We start from the raw sequence: 19,590 nt of genomic DNA on the forward strand, positions 1-19,590 counted from the left end.
TTAGAGCCGATCGAGGCGGAACGCGTCCTCCGTGGCGGGGTCGGCGAGGACCATGTCTGGGTCGTTGAGCATGTGCAGTCCGTCGAGCGTCAGCGGGTCGATTTTGAGATCGTCCAGCGGGAACGGGGAGTCGACGTCAAAGCTGACGTCTGTGGACAGGCAGCCGGTTAGGTCCTTAGGCAGGCTGGGTGGAGACTCTCCACTCACTGAAGAAAACATGTGGAAATAAAAGGGCATTAGCTACATCTCTGTGTTGTTTTTCTGTGACAATTACAGTCCTGTCATGACTTGAATCTTTGTGGTTCTTATAGATTTTGTTCAACAAACGGTGGCTACATTAGGGCTGCAACAGTCAATGGATTGATCATTGATTATTACATTCAATTCTGCCTCTGTTTGGTCTTTGTGAACAGAAACAACGTCACTTTAAGAATTCACTTCTCATGGGCACTTTTTTCACAGGAATGTCATGAGAAATAGCACGAGTCATGCGGAACGAGCAACGTGTTATGACAACGTAACAGACATTTGTCCTTATTTTAAATTGATTAAATCAAACGGTAATCGGCTACTGTTAACTGTCAACTGAAGCTGGAACTATTAATTGATTACTAAATTAACCATCAACTTTTTTGATAATCGATTAATCGGTCTGAAACTTTTTATCATCATTAAAACAGGATTTCTGATTTCCACAATAACAAAGAAATCATTTTGGTTTGTGGACCAAACGAGACGTTTGAGAACATCGTCATTTGCAGGTTTGACAAACACTGATCAACGTTTTCTGACATTTTATGGACCAAACGATTAATCGAGAAAATAATCGTCAGATTAATCGATGACAAAAATAATCGTTAGTTGCCGGTCTACTGTCAACTACTTTGAAAACCATTATTTAAACTAATTATCTGATCTTAAAGGTCCACTGTGTAACTTTTAGGAGGGTTTATTGACAGACACTGAATCAACTACCTACCATTTGAAACAAAATACCTTTTGTAGAATAAGATTAAGCCATTTTTAATATATGTACTTCAGCAAAGGGCTTTGCTTTATGAATGGCCACCATCTTGTGCCTCCATGTTTCTACAGTAGCCCAAAATGGACTTGCATTTCACATTGGGAAGTGGAAGCTTACTACAGACAGTTGGAAATGGCAGAGCAAGTGGGAGAGTGAGAGACAGAGTTATGAGGGAGTGTTTAGAGAGAGAGAGACTTCCACTTCACCACTAGATGTCACTATTTGTTGGTAATTCTTAGACACCACACATTTAAAGGAGTCATATTATATCCTATTTCTCCAAGTTAACCTAGTTCCCTGGTGTCCTAATGAACATGTCTGTGACATGCTTTGGTCAAAATACCATAAGGATGAAGCACCACAGCAGTTCAATCACCCTGCCAAAACAGCCCTGTTCAGAACACTCTGTTTAGTAGCATCTCTTTAGTTCCACCTTAAAAGAAAGTAAAATGAAACTTAAGGGACAGGAAATGACATCAGCCACAGAGGCTACTGGGACCTAACAGCAGTTAGCATTTGGAAAAGTTATAATTTGCATGCTCTAGCAGGCACATTGGACAGATAAATCCTCTGAGGCTGGAAGTTTGTGTAGAACTCTGTGCTGCACTGTGGAGCCAAGAATAGAACTTTTCGCAGACTTCCGGTTTTTCGCATACCGTTGCCCTCGCCAGCACTCTCGCATGTTTTACGGACAAAGCGGAGCTCCAAAAAGTTGGTTTTGCATAATATGTCCCCTTTAAAGTAGCACAATCTTACTCCTAGGGTTCCACACACATTTGGTAAACGTTGTTGTTTGTTACACCTGTGGTAAAATATACATGCAACAATAGCGGTCAACGCTGAAACTTGCAGTTGCTGCATTTTAGACGTTATTTGAAGGTTGAAATCCTACATTGTTTCTTTGCTCCTCTCACAGCAAACTGACATGTGGAAACATAAATATTCTATATTCTTCTATATTTTTGGCATTAAGTGGACCAAACAACAAATTAAGGAAATAATCAAAAGATTATTCAATAATAAACAATAGTTGCAGTCCTAGATTAAAACGGGACCTGCAAACACATGTGAATCAGCGTTATTCTTTACTCTGGGCCTTTACACATCTCCACTTTACATCTCTCTGCAGTAATAGGCCACTTGTGATATAGACTCAAGAAGCCACATAATGAGTTGAAGCAGCACCTGTGAGGATGATATTGGGGATGTTGCCATGGCTACTGTAGCCCAGCTGCTGTGCGTCTTGAAGGTTGCAGTGGCCACCACTCAAGCCCATCATAAGTGCCTGGGAGTAGTTGAGGGTGGAGGTCTGGTCGGAGCCGATGGGCGTTTCCATCATGTTGAACTGCTCCAGCTGGTGCTCACAGCAGAAAGCAGTGTGAAAACATGTTCTGCCGCGACTGCGCGTCTAAGACGTGAACTCGGACACTTGACTGTACCTGTTGTGAGAGAGCACTGGCCTGAATGGACGGGAGCTGCTGGTCGTAGAAGTCTGCGAACACGCTGCCCAGTATGGAGTTATGCTGCAAGACCAAACGAGACACAATCTGTTCATTAAACTGCAGGCAACGACGACCACGAATGCAGATGACCACTTGGGTTATCGACAGGGCACAGTCAAAGCAGTCACAACACGGAAAACGACAAACTGCTGAAAATCACCTCAAAACAAGTGGTATTAAACTTGAGTGTAAACGTGTGCGCATACTGCGGACAATACAGACTACTGTGCTCACACGTGACACACGGCTACAACTGACTGTACTGACATAAGAGGATGAAAATGTACACACAGGAGAAGCACTTACATCACTGCAGGGTGTATCACACACAGAAACTAAACATCCAACAACAGTCCACACGAGAATTAGCTGTTTTTAATAATGCAGTATTTACAGTGTTCGCTGTCCTATCCATATGTTGCATAACTATATTATGAATATTTCAACAAGTGAGGTACATATAAGATACCCAAGCCTCACTTTGGCACTTTTTTACATCAGAAATAAATTAACTAAATATGTAGATGAATGATTAGGGAAGTTAATTATGACATATTTCATGTCATCTGTCATACTGACTGTCAATAATCTGTTAATGAGGATGGGCTGTTTCACTTTCTCCTCATGAGCTTCCACTGGTGCTTTGATCAACCCGAACCAAATGAAATTAAAACCAGAGAATAAAGTGAATCGCTGAGAATATATTCCCTCTGTGACTGTATTCTCCTCCACTGACTCAACGCAGTGCAAGCCGATTCTCTTGAAGTCTCTCGTTTTGAGTTCCCTGCGATAGAAGCGGCAGCAGAGTTTCTGATGCCGCTGATTCACTGTGGCCTCTTAATGTATAAGTAATTGGATCATATTCCGAAGCCATGCTCCTCCTCGTTCAAAACCGAATTATCTGCGTGCGCCGCAGATGTCCCCACAGGGCAGAGCAGGATAATGGAGCACACAGCCTGTCAGCTGTGGTTCAGCCTCTGAATAATCTCAGAACTACGAGTGAGCCACTTCAGCTCGGCAAGGAACCGAGTTGACCAAGCAAACAGCAGGACAGACGCATACAAATGAACACAAACATCTCTCTGTTCTCAACGTCTTTACACATTCAAAAATCACACAAGCAAATCCATTCACTCATCGTCTAGAGCTTTATCCTCCACATGAGGGTCGCGGGGCCACTAGGGGGCCAATCCCAGCTGACACAGGGCGAAAGGTGAGGCCAACAGAGACGACCAACCATTTACTCTCACATTTACACCTACAGTCATTTTAGAGTGTCCATTTCGCCTAATCTGAATGTTTTCGGACTGTGGGAGGAAACGGGAGTAAGCTTAATTATTATTCTGTTGTCTATTTATATTTAAAACTAAATGTAACATACATTAGAACTGTAGAACGTCGCTTTTAACTATTTGCATCTGGTCTCTGTGAAGAGGTAAAAATTTAACATTATTTGTATTTTTCTGTTTGTAGAATGACTTTTAATAGCAGGTGTATAGCAGGCGTCTCAAACTCAAATGACCTGGGGGCCAATGAGCATCTATTGTGGTCAAGAGGGGGCCGGCCTAGAGAACAAAAAGTGGTAAAAAAAAAAAAAAAAAAAAAAACTGTTCACAATATTGCATCATGATATCACACGTATACTTAATAATACTGAACTGTCCAGGGTGTACCCCACCTATCGCCCAATGTCAGCTGAGATAGGCACAGCACCCCCCGCGACCCTCTGGTGGAGGATAAAGCGGTAGATAATGGATGGATGGACTTAATAATACTATTTATGATGCAAAATGTATGTATTAATATCAAAAACAGACATTTATTTTAAATTACATAAATAATAGTGTGGACAACTGTAATTTAAATTCGTACCAGGAGCCGTTTCGGCCACTGCCATTCTAACGTATTTATATATGTAATATGTTGTATATGATACATTTAATAATGGAATAATTATGACCAAATATCTTATTATTACTGTTATAAAAACATTGCTAGCAAACATATATTATATTCTATCACCTCGCTGGCAGCTGTGCCTCAGCTACACACTGTGTTTAAAAGATGGTGAGGTCTAAAGTGGGGGGCCGCATGTAATCGTTTGGGGGGCTGCATGTGGCCCCCGGGCCGCCGGTTTGAAACCCCTGGTCTATAGGCTATTCTGGCACAAATTGCAATGGTCACTGTCCCTGTTAAAGCAAAACGTTTGCGGCGTCCTTCATCTAAAAACAGGCGCTGTCAAACAATACTATCAGACGTGACCGCGGGAGCATTCGTGTGTATACAGCAGCAGCACATATTTATCTCATCAAACTGCTTGACAACGGTTTAGAATGTACTTTCTGAGAGTGTCTTCTTTGTCTTTTCTGTCACACGCCAACATGACTGCAGCTGCCTCGAAGATAAATGGCTTCCTGTGTGCAGCGTTGGAATATCACAGAGTGACACAGTATCTTTGAATGTAATTTGTTGATATTTAATGGTTACACGCCACATATTTAACTTGTAAGTCACTGTTTTATTGACCTAAAAGTACAAGGAGTGGGTGATTGACTGAATCAGACAGAGATTACCAGTGACCCGTGTTTACATTGGGTGTGTTTAGTTCTAAAAAGCACCACCCAGCAAGCAAGGTTCAGTTTTTTTTGTTCAGACACAGGAATTCTCTGCAGCTTCTCCCCAAAATCTCCCCTTTGACGCTGATAAAAAAAAAAACCACAATAAACACAAACGTCTTATTCACATTCAAGCTTGAGCACAGAGTCTAATACAGCAGGACTGCAGAGGAGACACTGGAGACGCAACGCAAAAATACCACAGAAGCAGCAGAGGAGGGAGGTTAGGGACACAGCACAACACATCAGTGACACTGTGTGTGTTTCAAGGGACTGGCAGTCAGATCTGGGCAAAAGAGGAACTACAGAATTCACACAGGTTCAGTATTTAACATTAAAACAATCATTAAAATAATCCTGACGTAAGGCTGTAAAGTTTTTATACCACAATGTTTCTGTGACTCTGCAATGAGCGTAAAAAGCTCATTGGACAAAGTCCTCCAGTTGCAAAATTAACTCCCATTCTGACGCCATATATTTCCCTCTAGAATTGACATCTGTGTGTGCTGTTGAGGAAGACCGGAAACTTGTAACTAAAAATGTTAGCTGACTGTTATAAATCAAGCGAGACTCATTTTATCAAGACCACTTTTCCACGACATGGTCCCAGCACGACTCGCCTCGCCTCAGTACGATTCAACTGTACACGGTTTGGTTGGTTTTCCATTACAATATAGTACCTCCTCAATGTGGGCGGCGTCATTGCTGCCATGACTTCATTTCATACATGACACAAGACTTGTAAAGCAGTTGTTTTCGATGTACTGAATCATTAGAATCAGTTAATTAAAAAAGACGAGTTCAGTACTGCTCATGACTCTTCCAGTGACGACACTCTCTGACCAATCAGTGGACATCAGTCTGACGACGTCGTGCATGGTGTTGGCTCAGCTCGTTTGGAACCTTACCAGAGCAGGTACCAGGTACCATCGCTAATGGAAAAGCCGAGGGGGGTCGAGTTGTGCAGGGACCATGTAGTGGAAAAGCGGCATTATATTCAAATGAAGTTCTTCTTATAACCAGTGGAGTCGCCCCCTGGTGGCTAACATGCTATTGCTATCTTACTTCCTAAGGTTCACTTGAAAAAGAATAGCTTATAAGTCTGATTAAAACATCAAGTGTTTTAAATAAATTCTAAATGCTGTACTTTTTTGCCCAGATCTACTTGTGTGTGTGGACACAATAAAAGCAGCTGCAGGGGTCAACAGAGGCCGACTAGGCAACCATAGAACTACGATGCACGGGGACGGTGACGTTTATACGGAGAGCGAGTTGTTAGTTCACACGCCCTTACTTGAGGTGAGCCTCCAGGTGAGAATCCTTGATTGGAGACAGGGGAGGTTGGCGACTGATTGGCAGAGGATCCGACCCTATTGCGGTACTGTTGGAGGGAGGAGGTCTGATACAAGAGGATATGTTTGAGTTATAGTCGTCAGAGGAACGTTCCAGGATCATGTGTGTTGCCGTCTGCGTGTGTTGATGTGCTGATATTAGGTTTTGATAGATTTAGATTGAGTTTGACCAATGGTGGAGTTTTTCAGTTTGAAGAATTTAAAAGCTGTTTAATAAGCCGATAGCATCTAGACCCAATGGAGAATTAGTTGTGTATTTATTGCCACCATAGCAGCAGCAGCCGCAAGTACACTAGCGTTCAAAAGTTTGGTGTCACTTAAAAATGTCCTTATTTTTGAAGGAAAAGGCACTTATTTTCAATGAATATAACATTAAATGAATCAGAAACACACTATAAATTGTTAATGTGGTAAACGACTATTCTAGCTGCAAACGTCTGGTTTTTAATGGAATAGTACATAGGTGTATAGAGGCCCATTTCCAGCAACCTCTCCAGTGTTCTAATAGTACATTGTGTTTGCTAATCGCGTTAGAAGGCTATTGGATGATTAGAAAACCCTTGTGTAATGATGTTAGCACAGCTGAAAACAATTTTGCTGGTTCTTTGACGAAAGCAAAGTTTGACTATATTTTCTATTCATTTTGCAACTGTTTTGATGAATAAAAGTGTGACTTTTAATGGTAAACTCAAAAAAATTGTATAGGTGACCCCAAACTTTTGAACAGTAGTGTATTTAGTTCCTTAAAGGCATCAGCAAAAGGCATTTAGTAAGTGGACTCTATGAAATTAACAAGGTTCACTGAATGCACCTTGTAGCTCATCATGTCGCAGACTCAACATGAATCGCACAGCTCATATCACACAGCAAATGCAGCCATTGACCCATGGTCTGTGCCAGGTGTGCTACTAGTCAGTAGATGTAGTGTAGCCTCCATTCAGAGCATTGATCTGCAGCTACTATCAGAGCCAGGGACCGTCAGCGTCAATAGGGAGTGAAATGTCCTATCTCAGTCAGTTAATCGAGTAAAACTTCCTCAATCCTGGTCCTGGAGACCCACTGCCCTGCATGTTTTAGATGTTTCCCTGCTCCAACACACCTGATTTTAATAGTCAGCTCATCCATGAGCCTGGTAACAACCCATTTATTTCAAATCAGGGAAACATCTAAAACATGCAGGGCAGTGGGTCTCCAGGACCAGGATTTAGAAACACTAGTGTTCTTCCAGCATCAGTTAGAGCAGCAGGAACCCACTGCATTTAATGTTACAACCCCACATGGTAATTAAATCAAACTTAAATGACCAAATACAAAACAGAGAAATACAAATACTGAGCTGTATTATATGGTAATCTCTTATCACTCTATATCTAACAGGGGTTCGATTCACCGCAGCCCTAATATGTGCATGCATATGTTAGTGGTAGCACGAGATGTAGATGTGATAAAGCAGTTCAAGGCTTCTGGATAAAGATAAAAAACTAGTGCAATTATAATTACTGCAGTAGACCTGTTTGAACTCTCAAGAACCACTTCTGAAAACAAAAGCAGAAAAGAATAGAAGCTCGATGATTGCAGATGAGATTCTTATTATTCAGGGTTTATTAACACAATGATATGTCTCCACTGCAGAGGAACTGGGATGAAGGGGAAAAAGTAGGGCACTTCATTTGTGCAGTAATCCAAACACATTCCTACTGCAACACAAGTAGAGCAGTGGGAGCCAAGATCTGAAGGACGCACAGTGCTTTGTAAGAGCATTCACATTCCTTTGTGTTTTTGCATTAGTCCAGGGTTTTTTAGTTCTGTACTAAGAATGCAAAGTAAATAAATAAGAGAGAAAGCACTCGCTTTTTGCTCTTATGCATCCTTAATTTAAGTGATTTTAAGTGAAATATGACCGTCATTCCCAGTGATTAGGTTGGGACCCATAGATGGGATGTGTTTGGGGGTTGGGTCACCAATTTGCAGAATCTTTTTCAACTTTTTAATTAAGGTGTGTGTTATGAGCTCAAGACGTCATGTGATTCAGTTTGTTTACACCGCCATGACAGCAGAAAAAGCTGCTGGATATCAAGCAATATCAGGAAAGACAAATATTTACAATATTTAAATGTATGCTTTCATTTCTTAATTATAGCCTGAAACATAAGAACCGTTTTTTCCCTCTTTCATCATGGAGTTAGATGGTTACAATAGCAAGTTTAATCCTAGTGTGTGTGTGTGTGTGTCTGTGCGTGCTGCTCACCGTGCTCATGTCCATGATCATGTTTGTCTGTGAGTTAATGTGGTCGTCTAACGTGGAGCAAGAGTTCACGGTTGACTGGAGCTGGACCGGACTTGTCTGCTGGAAAGACAAAAAATAAAAAAAGATTATATATTATATATTAAGGTTTTAATATGAGCCTATCACAAACACAGTCCATCACTCCCCATCCACAAATATCCTGGGGCCATTTACTGTTGGTGTTCAGACAAAAGCCAAACAAGATCATACAACTGTCTAATATTATTTTTTACTTATTTGGATTCATGATGAATCTAATTCTATTACAATACCTAATTTTAACATATTTAACCCTTACCCTAACCTGTAAAAAACAAAAACAAAGTGATCCAATCATCATGTACTTTAAGAGGTTGAAGGTGAATATATAAATAGTGTTTTTATTCAGGCAGAACCAGAAAAATCAATATAAATGAGAACGTAAGAGCCATTTATGTTGTTGTTGTTGTTTTTGGAACCCCACCACAGCAGGACAGGCTAGGCAAAGGTGATTTTGGTGATATTGTTGCTCAATCAGGGAGAAGGGTACACTTTTTTGATACGTTTGATTATTTTTTGTATAATGGTTTATTTATATTATATTTTGGCTGAATAATTGTTTTGAGTTTGATTCAATTGAATTGTTGAAGTTTACGGAATGGAAGGACTAAATAGTTTAGTTTTGGAACTTTGGAGAATAATTTTCAGACGAAGCAACAGCGGTGTGGCCTTTTTTGATTGGCAAAAAAGACACTAGACTGCATGTTAAAAATAATAAACCAACACTTTTATATGTGTCAGCAGTTGAACTTACTTGCTGGTTCTGGTGAGTCTGGGACACCGGCTGCTGGCTGAAGAAGGCGTACTGCGACAGCTGCTGCTCAAGGTTCATGGCGTTGATTGCTGCCTGAAAGGAACACAGTGACAGAAAAAGGGAATGACGTTCGAGGCGAGTGAAGCTTTTGGGTTTGGTAACTTTTGACATTTCCATCACTTTTGTTGCAGGTCACCCTTTAACTACCTCTGCTGTTGAAACGACACGAGGTGCGTTATTGGGTTAGTGAATCGCAGGTCGCAAATGAACATCTACACTGTCAGTGAACAGGTGGAACTGCTGTTATCAGTGAAGCCACTATTTCAAAATCACGTTTCCTTAATCTCTGAGGACACATGATGGTCATTCTGTGACTTCATATAACACATTTCTCTAAAGTAGACATATTATACCCTATTTCTACAAGTTAACCAAGTTCCCTGGTGTCCTAATGAACATGTCTGTGACATGATTTGGTCAAAATAGCTTAAGGATGAAGCACCACAGCAGTTTCAACAACAACAATTCCAGGAATTTAGCACATTGTGACGTCCCAATGTGTGCGGAAGTCAACATCACATGTTTTTTCTCCTGTTCTTAGACTGAGGAGGACCACAAAAACATGACTGAGTCATCTTTTTCACACTTTGCCTACTCATAGGGCCTCCAGAGTCCCACATATAAGGATTAAAATGATTAAAAAGTGGATTTTACATTATTTATTTCCTTTAACAAAACACATTTCTTTAAGCTTGCATGATTAATTTCATTCAGGGTGGAGAGCATGCTCTGTACCTGAGAGAGACTTAGAGGTGGAGAAGTAGGGGAGAGAGTGAGGTTCTGTTGCTGGTGGGAGTCTCCTGTATTCACAATGAGAGGAACCATGTTGTCCTGCCCAGACTGCATTTCCATGGTTACTGTGGACTGAGAGGCGTTCCCTCCTACCCAGCACACAAACAACATGAGGAAAAAAAAAAGAAAAAAGAAATCATCTTTAACATCAACGAGTGTAATACGCTGCATTTAATTACAGGGGAATCCCACATTTTCCTTGTGTCCTAACCTTGTGTGTTTGCCAGGATCTGCGTGCTGCTGGGGGAGCTGAAGGAGGCTGCTGTGTCGTCCGTGTCGAGCGGGGTGGGCAGCGGAGGAGGGAATTGGATGTTGGTAAGGTCAGGCAGAGAACCGCCAGTGTTGAGGGCTGCAGGTTTGAGTGTGGTGGTCAGCTGTTGGTCTGGAGATGGAAATATGCTGCAGAGCACAGAAGGATGCAGTCAACACGACAGAAACTCGCAGAAACACTGAGCTGCTTGTGCAGAATACTAAAAAAAATGACTTGAAAACACACTCAAGTTAAAGTAGGTTGACTTAATTGTATTCATGCTTATTTAAATTTATGTAAATACACACTTAATTTCAAGCTGATTGTGTGCAGCTGCAGCATCACTTCATTGCATTAATAAGGCTTTTGAATAAGTAGCCACAGAATGACTTAAATAAGAAAAAAAACACTCACTTGATTCCGGGAACTTTGCAGGGTTTGGACCTTAAAATGTTCTAATGAGGGAGGGAGAAAAACTACAGCTACAGTCTTGTGGAGAAAAAAAAAACTGCCAGAAAACAAAAGCGTTATTTGTGGTGTATGGATGGTTCACCTTTTTACAGTCCCATTTATCTTCCTGTCCATCTTCATCACCCTCTTGTTTAATCGCTTCGGAGCCTGGTACAGTGAGCAGGAGAACTGGAGAGAAAGGAAGACAAATCTCAGTCTCTTGGGTTTACGGATTCATCTCAGCCTCCACGCGTCCTCGTTTTTGTTTGTGGTCGGACATTTAAAGACAACATGTAAAAACACATTTTGACCAAATGTCATCACAGTCCATTTGTCTAACTAATATAACCCAGAAAATTTCATCAAGATCTGTCCAATACTTTTTGAGTTATGCTACTCAAAGTCATTCACTTCATTAACTGTATGGTAACAGTTTGTTATAACCCCAGTTTACAGCAGATTTCATCGTTTGTTGATCATTTTGCAGCCCATGGTAACCTGAGGGTCACCGGTTCAAATCCTGCAACAGGACAAGGGCTGACGTGCTCCTGGGGATGGGACGATACAGATATCACAAACTAAAGTATCTACCCATACAGTCATTTTAGACCAATTATGAAGTATGAAGCTTTATTTGTGCTGAGTCATTTCAAAGACATCATTCTCTAACTGTGTAACAAATTATTGGTCTCCCATAAAGAAGAAATAAACAGCCCAAACGTGACTCAGCTAAAATGCCTTTGCTTGTGCACAGTGAAGCATGGAATATATAGGATGTTTGGATCGTATCAGATTTAACGTGTACCTCGTTTTGGCAGCAGCTCCTGGGATCCTCCAGTGAAAGCGGCCTGCTGAGCAGGTGTCAGTGTGCTCTGGTGTAGAGCTGAGTCAGAGTTTGTCCTGCAGCGCAAGAAAGTCACACGGAGGACCGCGAAGTCCAATTAAAGACATTTACAAATACTGCACTGCACACTGCATGTGTGCAAAAAAAAAAAGTGCAACCGCATATTATTACTGTGGCATAAAAAAAGAAGATATTTGTAGATGAGATTCACCACAATTTAGCCATGGTGACAAATGTGTCTGCTGGTAAATAGGAAATAGGAAAACACATTCACACTTCTGCTCTTTGAACAGTAAACAACAAAGCATATTTGCAGTATCTAAACATGCACACACACACTCACACACACGGACAATGTTTCATCCTCAGAGACTGTCTTACCTCCTCCAGCTGGTGTCAGGTGGTGGTGAAAGATACACTGATCCATATGGACAGCTGTCAATGTGAGATCTCAGGTTAAAGACAAATACTGGAGCTGAGGTCTGGCAGCTGTAACGTTCATTCCTGTCTGTGACTTCATTATAAACAGGAGCTTCGGCACAGCGAGTGATGGTGGTGGTGGTGTATCATTCAAATGGTGCAGCTTTAGAAATAAAAGTGCCAAGTAGAACCATATAAGGTTTTTCGGCTTGTCCTCATACGAGAACTTTTTTGGTTCCAGATAGAACCCTTCACCATGAACCATTAATGTTGCCAAGAACCCTTGGAAAACCCTTTCTTCGGGAAAGGGTTTTTCAGAAGAAAATGGTTCCAGGTAGAACCTCAGCCCTTGTAGAAGAACCTTTTTGGAACCCTTATTTCTAAGAGTGTGTCAGATATTTGAAAAAGGATTAATTCACAGCACTGACTAACTCACTGGATGTAAATATACTTCATCCAGTGTTCTCCTGGTGCTGGTCCCAAGTCCCTAGAGCGACCTCTAGAGAGTTGAATAATCTCAGATCATTTAAAAACTGAAGATTTGCAGTTCTTGTAGGTTTGGTCTGTTGGAACTGGCACTGTAAACCATTATAACACGATTTAAAAATGAGACAAGCAGCCAGACAGCATTGAAGGATATCTGACGTCCATGTTTGTCAACAGACACAGGTTTTCTGTGGGGCGACGTCGTGCGGTTCCGATCCCGGTAGACTCTGTCCACTAACCCGTGATGTCGTGTCAATCTATTTGTGTCCAGCCCTGATTTCTGACAAGGACAAAAAAAAAAAAAAGATAACATAAAAAGACTATTTCATCAGATGTTCATGTGAGTCAAGGAAAGAACGAGAACACAAAGCTAGAAAATGCTTGCAAAAGTAAAAAATGTAAATTAAAGGATCTGGTAAAGTGCCCAATTAGTTCTGTTTAATATCAGCAAAGGTCATCATGCTGTAGGGAAAGAAAAAAAAACTCCCACCGTCTATAAAAAAAAATGTTTTATTCAACTTTATCTGATTTATTTTTCTCATAGAAAGAAAAAAAAGGCCTATAAATTCTTTTTGATTTTTCCACATATGTCATGACAAGATAGAGATACAGTTTAAATGTGTATAAAATAATAAATGCATATCGTTAGTTATACATTATCAATGCACTGGTACCAAATATCTACATTTTATTTTGAAATATTAAAAACAAAAGCAAGCAGGTGTCTACAATGTAGTTTGCGTGAAAACAAATAAGTACTGTACATATCCACACACACATTTGTGGTGTAACTTGACTCTGAGTTTAACAAATGATTTATTTCAGTGTTGTGTCTGCAGTTGATAACATCAGGTCGTTGCTGAGTTTCACCAGCTGTAGTGACTCTATTTACTCTAAACAAAGCTCTTTTGCATACAAAAAGTATTGACTTTGCTGTTTAGCACCATACTGACTAGGCGAGACCAGGATTGCCCAGTGTTTAAATAAGAACGAGGTAAACATTTTCTTTTAGACAGGCCACGGGTTGAATAAATAGGCTATTGTAGGTTTATAATTAGGGTCAAACAGTTTATTGTCAACAACAACAACAAAAAGCTTGCAGCTTACCTTTGTACACTCTTCTATCTTACATGATGATGATTTTGTATCTTTAGGCTCCATCTTTGCATTAGAGTGTAGCAATAATCCATACCATTTTACATCTATTACACAGTAAATATTGAGCTTCATCTTCAATTTAGAAGATTAAGTGTGTACAGAAGAGGATTATCTGCCGTACAACACGAATGACTCTGTATAAAAGTCCAAAAAAAGACGCCGTGGCTCACCTCAAAAGACACATCGACAGCGCTGTTTCCAATCTGATTGACGTTTGGCAAAGACCCTCCGTAATACTGGCCTCTGTTCTGTCCCAGCTGCAGATACTGGGTCGACTGCAACTGTAACTGGAAACACAACAACACCACATGAGACAGCGTGAAATGACGTGAACTCAGCAAAAAAAAAAAACACAATAAATAAGAGTCCGGTGACATGAACAGGTTACAGACGCACACAACGGGACAATAGCAACGAGATATTGTTCATAATATTATCTCCAGTAAGAGCTGAGTGTGACACTGCGAGCGGTCATTTAGAAATCCTTACTCTCATCTAAGCTCAATTACAACGGTGTGATTATGCACTATAGAGACTGTGAGCCTGCAGTATAATGCTGAAACCACAATGTTGTCTTTATTAGCCCTGTGTCTGTGAGATGGCAAAATATCAGGAAGTGACACGTTCATAAAAACTTTGAGGCAGGCTGCAGCCATGCAGTGAGTATTTAACGACGTTTAAAATGTGACACAATAGGGATGCACGATACTATCGGCAGGATAACGGTATTAGCAAATATTGGCCCTTTAACACTGGGCCAACATGTGGTTATTACCGTAATTTCACTCGCGCTGTTGCGGGAAGCCGGAGAATTGGTGTCTTTGTCGCCAAGAGTGGAGAGAGTTGGAAAAACACCTGGAAACCTTTTTTGTTTTTATTCATTTTAAAATGTTAAAAAAGTATTTCAACACACAGCAAATTGTGAACAATTACCAGATATTGGAAGTTATTTGGGAAAAATAACTTCATGTCCTTTTATGGTTAAAATAAGCAAAAAAGAAGAAAAAAAGTCCAGATGGATATTTTTGAGGCGTTAAAGGATTAAAATAAATGATGAGCAAAAAAGCCAAGATCCACTTATTTGACTTGAGTCTAACTCAAAGATACTGAGCTGGTGAATTACTGCCATACTCAGTTGTACAGTGAAAATGTACTCCTTAGCGTGAGTGAATGTTGTCAATTATTTTTCCAGTGCCCAATGAACAGCCTTTACTCACCTGAGCTAACACCCCCTGCAACTATTAATTGAATATGTTTTCGCCGGAGTTTGTTTGTTTGTTTGTCTGTCTGTTAGCAACATAACTCGAAAAGTCTTGGACGGATTTGGATGACATTTTCAGGAAATGTCCACAATGGGACCAGGAAGTGATTAAATTTTGGGTATGATCCGTACACGCTGTCACTTTTTTTAAATCGCTATTTTGTGGGGGGCTGAGCTGCCTTGTCGGAGGTCTGCGCTCTCCGAGTGCTTTTCTATTTTTTTATGTTAAATTATTTTGCACATTAAAGATATTTTAGATCCACATCTGCTGTGACATGAGTATATGATGAACTACAGAAGAGATTAAATGAAAAGACGTATATATGGGTTATTGGCCCAAGCACTCACGATATATCGGCAAAAAGTCCAATATTGTGCATCCTTAATAACTAACAAGGAACATATAAACAAATGCTAGTTACATTTAAAGGTGCATTATGTAATAAATCTAAAGCAACTGGCCATAAAATCCAGTAGAGTCTCAGATGCCGAGCAACCACGGGTTGCCAGTTACGTCTGAGCTACAATGGTGGAGAAAACCTAAAAGACCTCTGTATTTTGAATCCATTTTTGGCCACATTCTTACATATGACGCCTTTAAATCGTTGTCAAATGAGGCCACACAATACTGAATAAGCCTATCAGCTCTTTCTCTCTGTGTTTCTCAGTATAGTATAGTGTTTAGATCGTGTGTTGCCCAGCAACATTCCCACACCTGCACACAGGAAGTGGTCCTGTTTAATGTCAAGTGAGACGGGGGGGCAACAGAAGCAGTGCGCTCACAAAGTGGGACCTGCGATGCCACTGGATACACACAGACGTTCCAAAGTCATGAAGCTGCACTCTGCCGAACACTGCCAGGCAAAAATGAAACTGAAGCACTGCAGAGGGAATTTGGCATTGACTGAACTTGCACTTTCAATGAGCATAAACTCCCTAAAGCCTTGTGAAGGCTTTCATTTCAAAACAACCTCCAGTTCCATGTCCTAAAAGAGAATCTGTAATCATTCGATTAAATCCTCTCATGCAGACCCTGTGCTCACTGTTGGCAGGGGAGAAAATCTAATAAAAACCATTACTACGCGGTGCATCAGCGGTGTATTTTGATCAGCCCTCAGACCTCAGACTGTGTTTGTTTAAATACATGTAAACCGACTCTGTTGACAAAAGGCTGCCTGGAGTAACATCCCAGGATCAGGAAGAGGCCAGGACTAATCTTTGTAAACAGCAAAACAGGTACAGAGCGAAGCTGAAGGGCTGAGGGAGCCCAGAGAAACGGCTGAAACTCGACACCCGAGGACCACAATTCACTCGTCTAATTTTGGCTCACACGAGAGCCTCCTATATTTGTGTATTCATTAAGAAAAAAAACAGTAGGACTGAAGCCATCAGATTAAAATCGAAATGTGGTAATATATAGTTTTTCACTTCACGCATTTTGCCCTGTCACTGCAATGTTTATTATATTTTTAAAGGGCCAGTGTGTAAGAATGAGTGACATCTAGTGGTGAGACGGCAGATTGCAACAAACAGAGAACTGCTCCCGTTCACGCCTCCCTTTTCCCAAGTGTGTCAGGGAGCTACGTGGCCTCTGTGTGCCATGTAGGACGTTCTACTTTGTAAGCCTCTGCCTCGTTACGTGAGGCGCAAGCTCTGGCAAGTTTGTCCATTTGGGCTGCCGTAGAAACATGGTGCGCTCTGTAAAGGGCTACAAAAACCAAAACATTTACCAAAACAATACAAATATAGATAAGTTAATGAACAAATCACTCACTGGGCGTCACTACTTGATGTCGCCTTGCCTGGCTGAAGAAAAGTGAGTTTACGGCGGGAAAATGGCGTAAAAAGCTACGTTATGAGATGCTCCATCTGCCTTCAATCCATAGACTTGATGCACTTTGTTCGCCATGTTGTGAATAAATAAAGAAATCCTACACGTTGAAGTTTCCACGTTAACGTTTTGTTTTCTTCAGTTAGACAGATATCGCGATGTATCACTACGTGCGATATATTGATCGTCGCAGAATCGTCGTTGTATCGTGACATTATCGGTATCGTGGACCATGTATCGTGGTGTGATTCCCACCAACACTGATAGGAGCAGCAGGAATAATACCATAATATAAGAGTATGAGCAGCAGCAGCACTGCAGCAGCTCCATGTCCACAGAGCATCTGCCCATCAGCTGCAGCAGCTGCCACAGCCCTGTCTGCCTCCATGTCGGATTTATTTCGGAGGCCTGTGCTGCATGTGGCTTAAAGTCCTCATAATCTGATGGCCTTCATCTTTGGTGTAAATGTCACCCATGCATGCTGCAGTGAGGAGCACACACGAGGAAACTGGCTGTCACACAAGTTTGGGCAAAACCACAGCGCACAGGAGACCCTGCACACATACATTTAAATAATAACATTTTAAATAATCATAATAATACACGCATGATGCTTGATGGTTTCATGCGCGCGACTAGAGATGCAGGCGAACGCGCGCTGTCAAGTACGCGTGCACGCCCCTTTAGCGTGGGACAAAAAAAAAAAAAAAAAAAAATACAGCAACAACTTTTTCAGACGTGGGTCCATTTGGACAGAATAACAGCAGCGTCTCCTCCTGCCAGCTCCGTCCCCGCAGAGGAGGCGGAGGAGGAGGAGGAGGAGGAGGAGGAGGTAACAGCTGGCAGCAGGAGGCGTCGTTTGTTATTGTTTACCTCCTCTGCACTGGCTGCGTGCTCCAAACGCATATCTGACAGCTCGCTAAAAACAAACGGAGACGAGGAGGTGGTGGTGGGGGGAGGAGGAGAAGCAGGAGGAGGACGGGGTTAAACACAGGAGGAGCGGCGCGCTGACTTACCCTCGCTGCCCGCGTTATGCTGAGCTCCTTCATCACCTCCTCGAAGGCCGCCGTCTCCTCCGCCTGCTTCTGGGTGTGCAGCGCGATCTTCTCGCTGAATTTCCGCGGATTGTTCGCCGTCGCCATGTTTCGCTCTTGTGCTCCGCTCTCCCTCACTGGCCAGTGTCAAGGTAACCGCAGTGAGGGGAACCTCCACTTCCGGTTAGAGACGCTCAGCGAGCCGCCATTTAAAGGGATAGTTCAGACTAGTGCTTGTTGATGGGAAAACGCAGAGGTGTCAAACTCGTGGCCCGTGGGCCACATGTGGTACCTCCAATCAATTTGATGTGGCCCAACACTAGAGCTGAACATTTAAAGGGGACATATTATGCAAAATCAACTTTAAACCCCCCCCCCCCCCCCCATAAATCTTTATATTTGGGACTCCTAGCTGTCAGCAAAGTATGAAAAAAGATGACTCACTCATGTTTTTGCGGTCCTCCTAAGTACAGGAGATAAAACATGTGATGTTGACTTCTGCCCTCATTGGGACTTCACAAGACGCTAAATTCCTGGAATTGTTGTCTCTCGGAGCTCCGCTTTGTCCATAAAACACGCGAGAGTGCTGGCGAGGGCAACGGCATCAGGCAATGTGCCTGCTAGAGCCTGCAAATGATCACTTTTCCAAATGCTAACTGCTGTTAGCTCCCAGTAGCCTCTGTGGCTGATGTCATTTCCTGTCCCTTAAGTTTCCCTGCTCCAACGCACCTGATTCAAATGTTCAGCTCGTCAGTAAAGCTCTGCTGAAGCCTGATAACGACTCATTTATTTGAATCAGGTGTGTTTGAGCAGGGAAACACCTAAAACATGCAGTAACCCTTTCCCCGTCGCTGCCTAGACACTGTTGTCGCTTTTAAAAAGCAGTTAAAATCTTTTCTTTTTAAACACGTTTTTTGATAACTATGGTTCTGATTGTTTTATTCTTTTTATTGTGTTTTCCTGTCACTATTTAATACTTGGTTTACTTGTCTGGCACTGTGAAACTAGTTTCTCTCATTCATTTGAGCAGCGCCACCGCGAGGAGACATCAAGTAACGACACCCGGTGTGTGAAACTGGCAAGGACTGTTTACTTCAGAGCGCTTTCATTTATTAATTAAGATATCATATCTGCCCTGGTACATCGAGTATCGTATTGCATATCGTAGTGATGATATATCACAAAATTGTTATTTTGACCCGCCCCCTAATGCCTGTCAAAGTGTATGAAAGAGGAGGGACAGTGAATTATGTTGGCCAAAGGATGTTGAAGACACAGCTGCCAAGCAAGAGGAAAAGAGGAAAACCATAGAGAAAATTCATGGATGTTGTAAAAGAGGACATGAGGACAGTTGTAACAGAAGTGGACTCTTTGGGATTGGGCAAGAGGGAGGCAGAGGATCTGGCAACCCCTAAAGGGAGAAGCCAAAGA

At 41.7% G+C, this 19,590-nt stretch overlaps 1 protein-coding gene across 1 annotated transcript; it reads right to left on the reverse strand.

The window, feature by feature from the left end:
• On the reverse strand, positions 1 to 18,270 carry LOC310926863 (CREB-regulated transcription coactivator 1-like; the record flags this gene model as incomplete). Its single annotated transcript, XM_083889069.1, has 15 exons — positions 18,142 to 18,270; positions 14,204 to 14,320; positions 13,035 to 13,155; positions 12,351 to 12,438; positions 11,931 to 12,025; positions 11,229 to 11,314; positions 11,090 to 11,130; positions 10,637 to 10,824; positions 10,369 to 10,514; positions 9,574 to 9,666; positions 8,742 to 8,840; positions 6,436 to 6,540; positions 2,464 to 2,547; positions 2,210 to 2,378; positions 1 to 206 (listed from the first exon to the last, which is right to left on the reverse strand). Exons 1-15 carry the CDS (start codon positions 18,265 to 18,267, stop codon positions 1 to 3), a joined length of 1,764 nt encoding a protein of 587 aa, XP_083745195.1. The 5' UTR covers positions 18,268 to 18,270.
• Positions 18,271 to 19,590: the final 1,320 nt, after the last annotated feature.

The sequence above is a fragment of the Microchirus variegatus genome, assembly GCF_963457635.1.
Source record: "Microchirus variegatus genome assembly, chromosome: 5".
NCBI classification, from domain to species: domain Eukaryota; kingdom Metazoa; phylum Chordata; class Actinopteri; order Pleuronectiformes; family Soleidae; genus Microchirus; species Microchirus variegatus.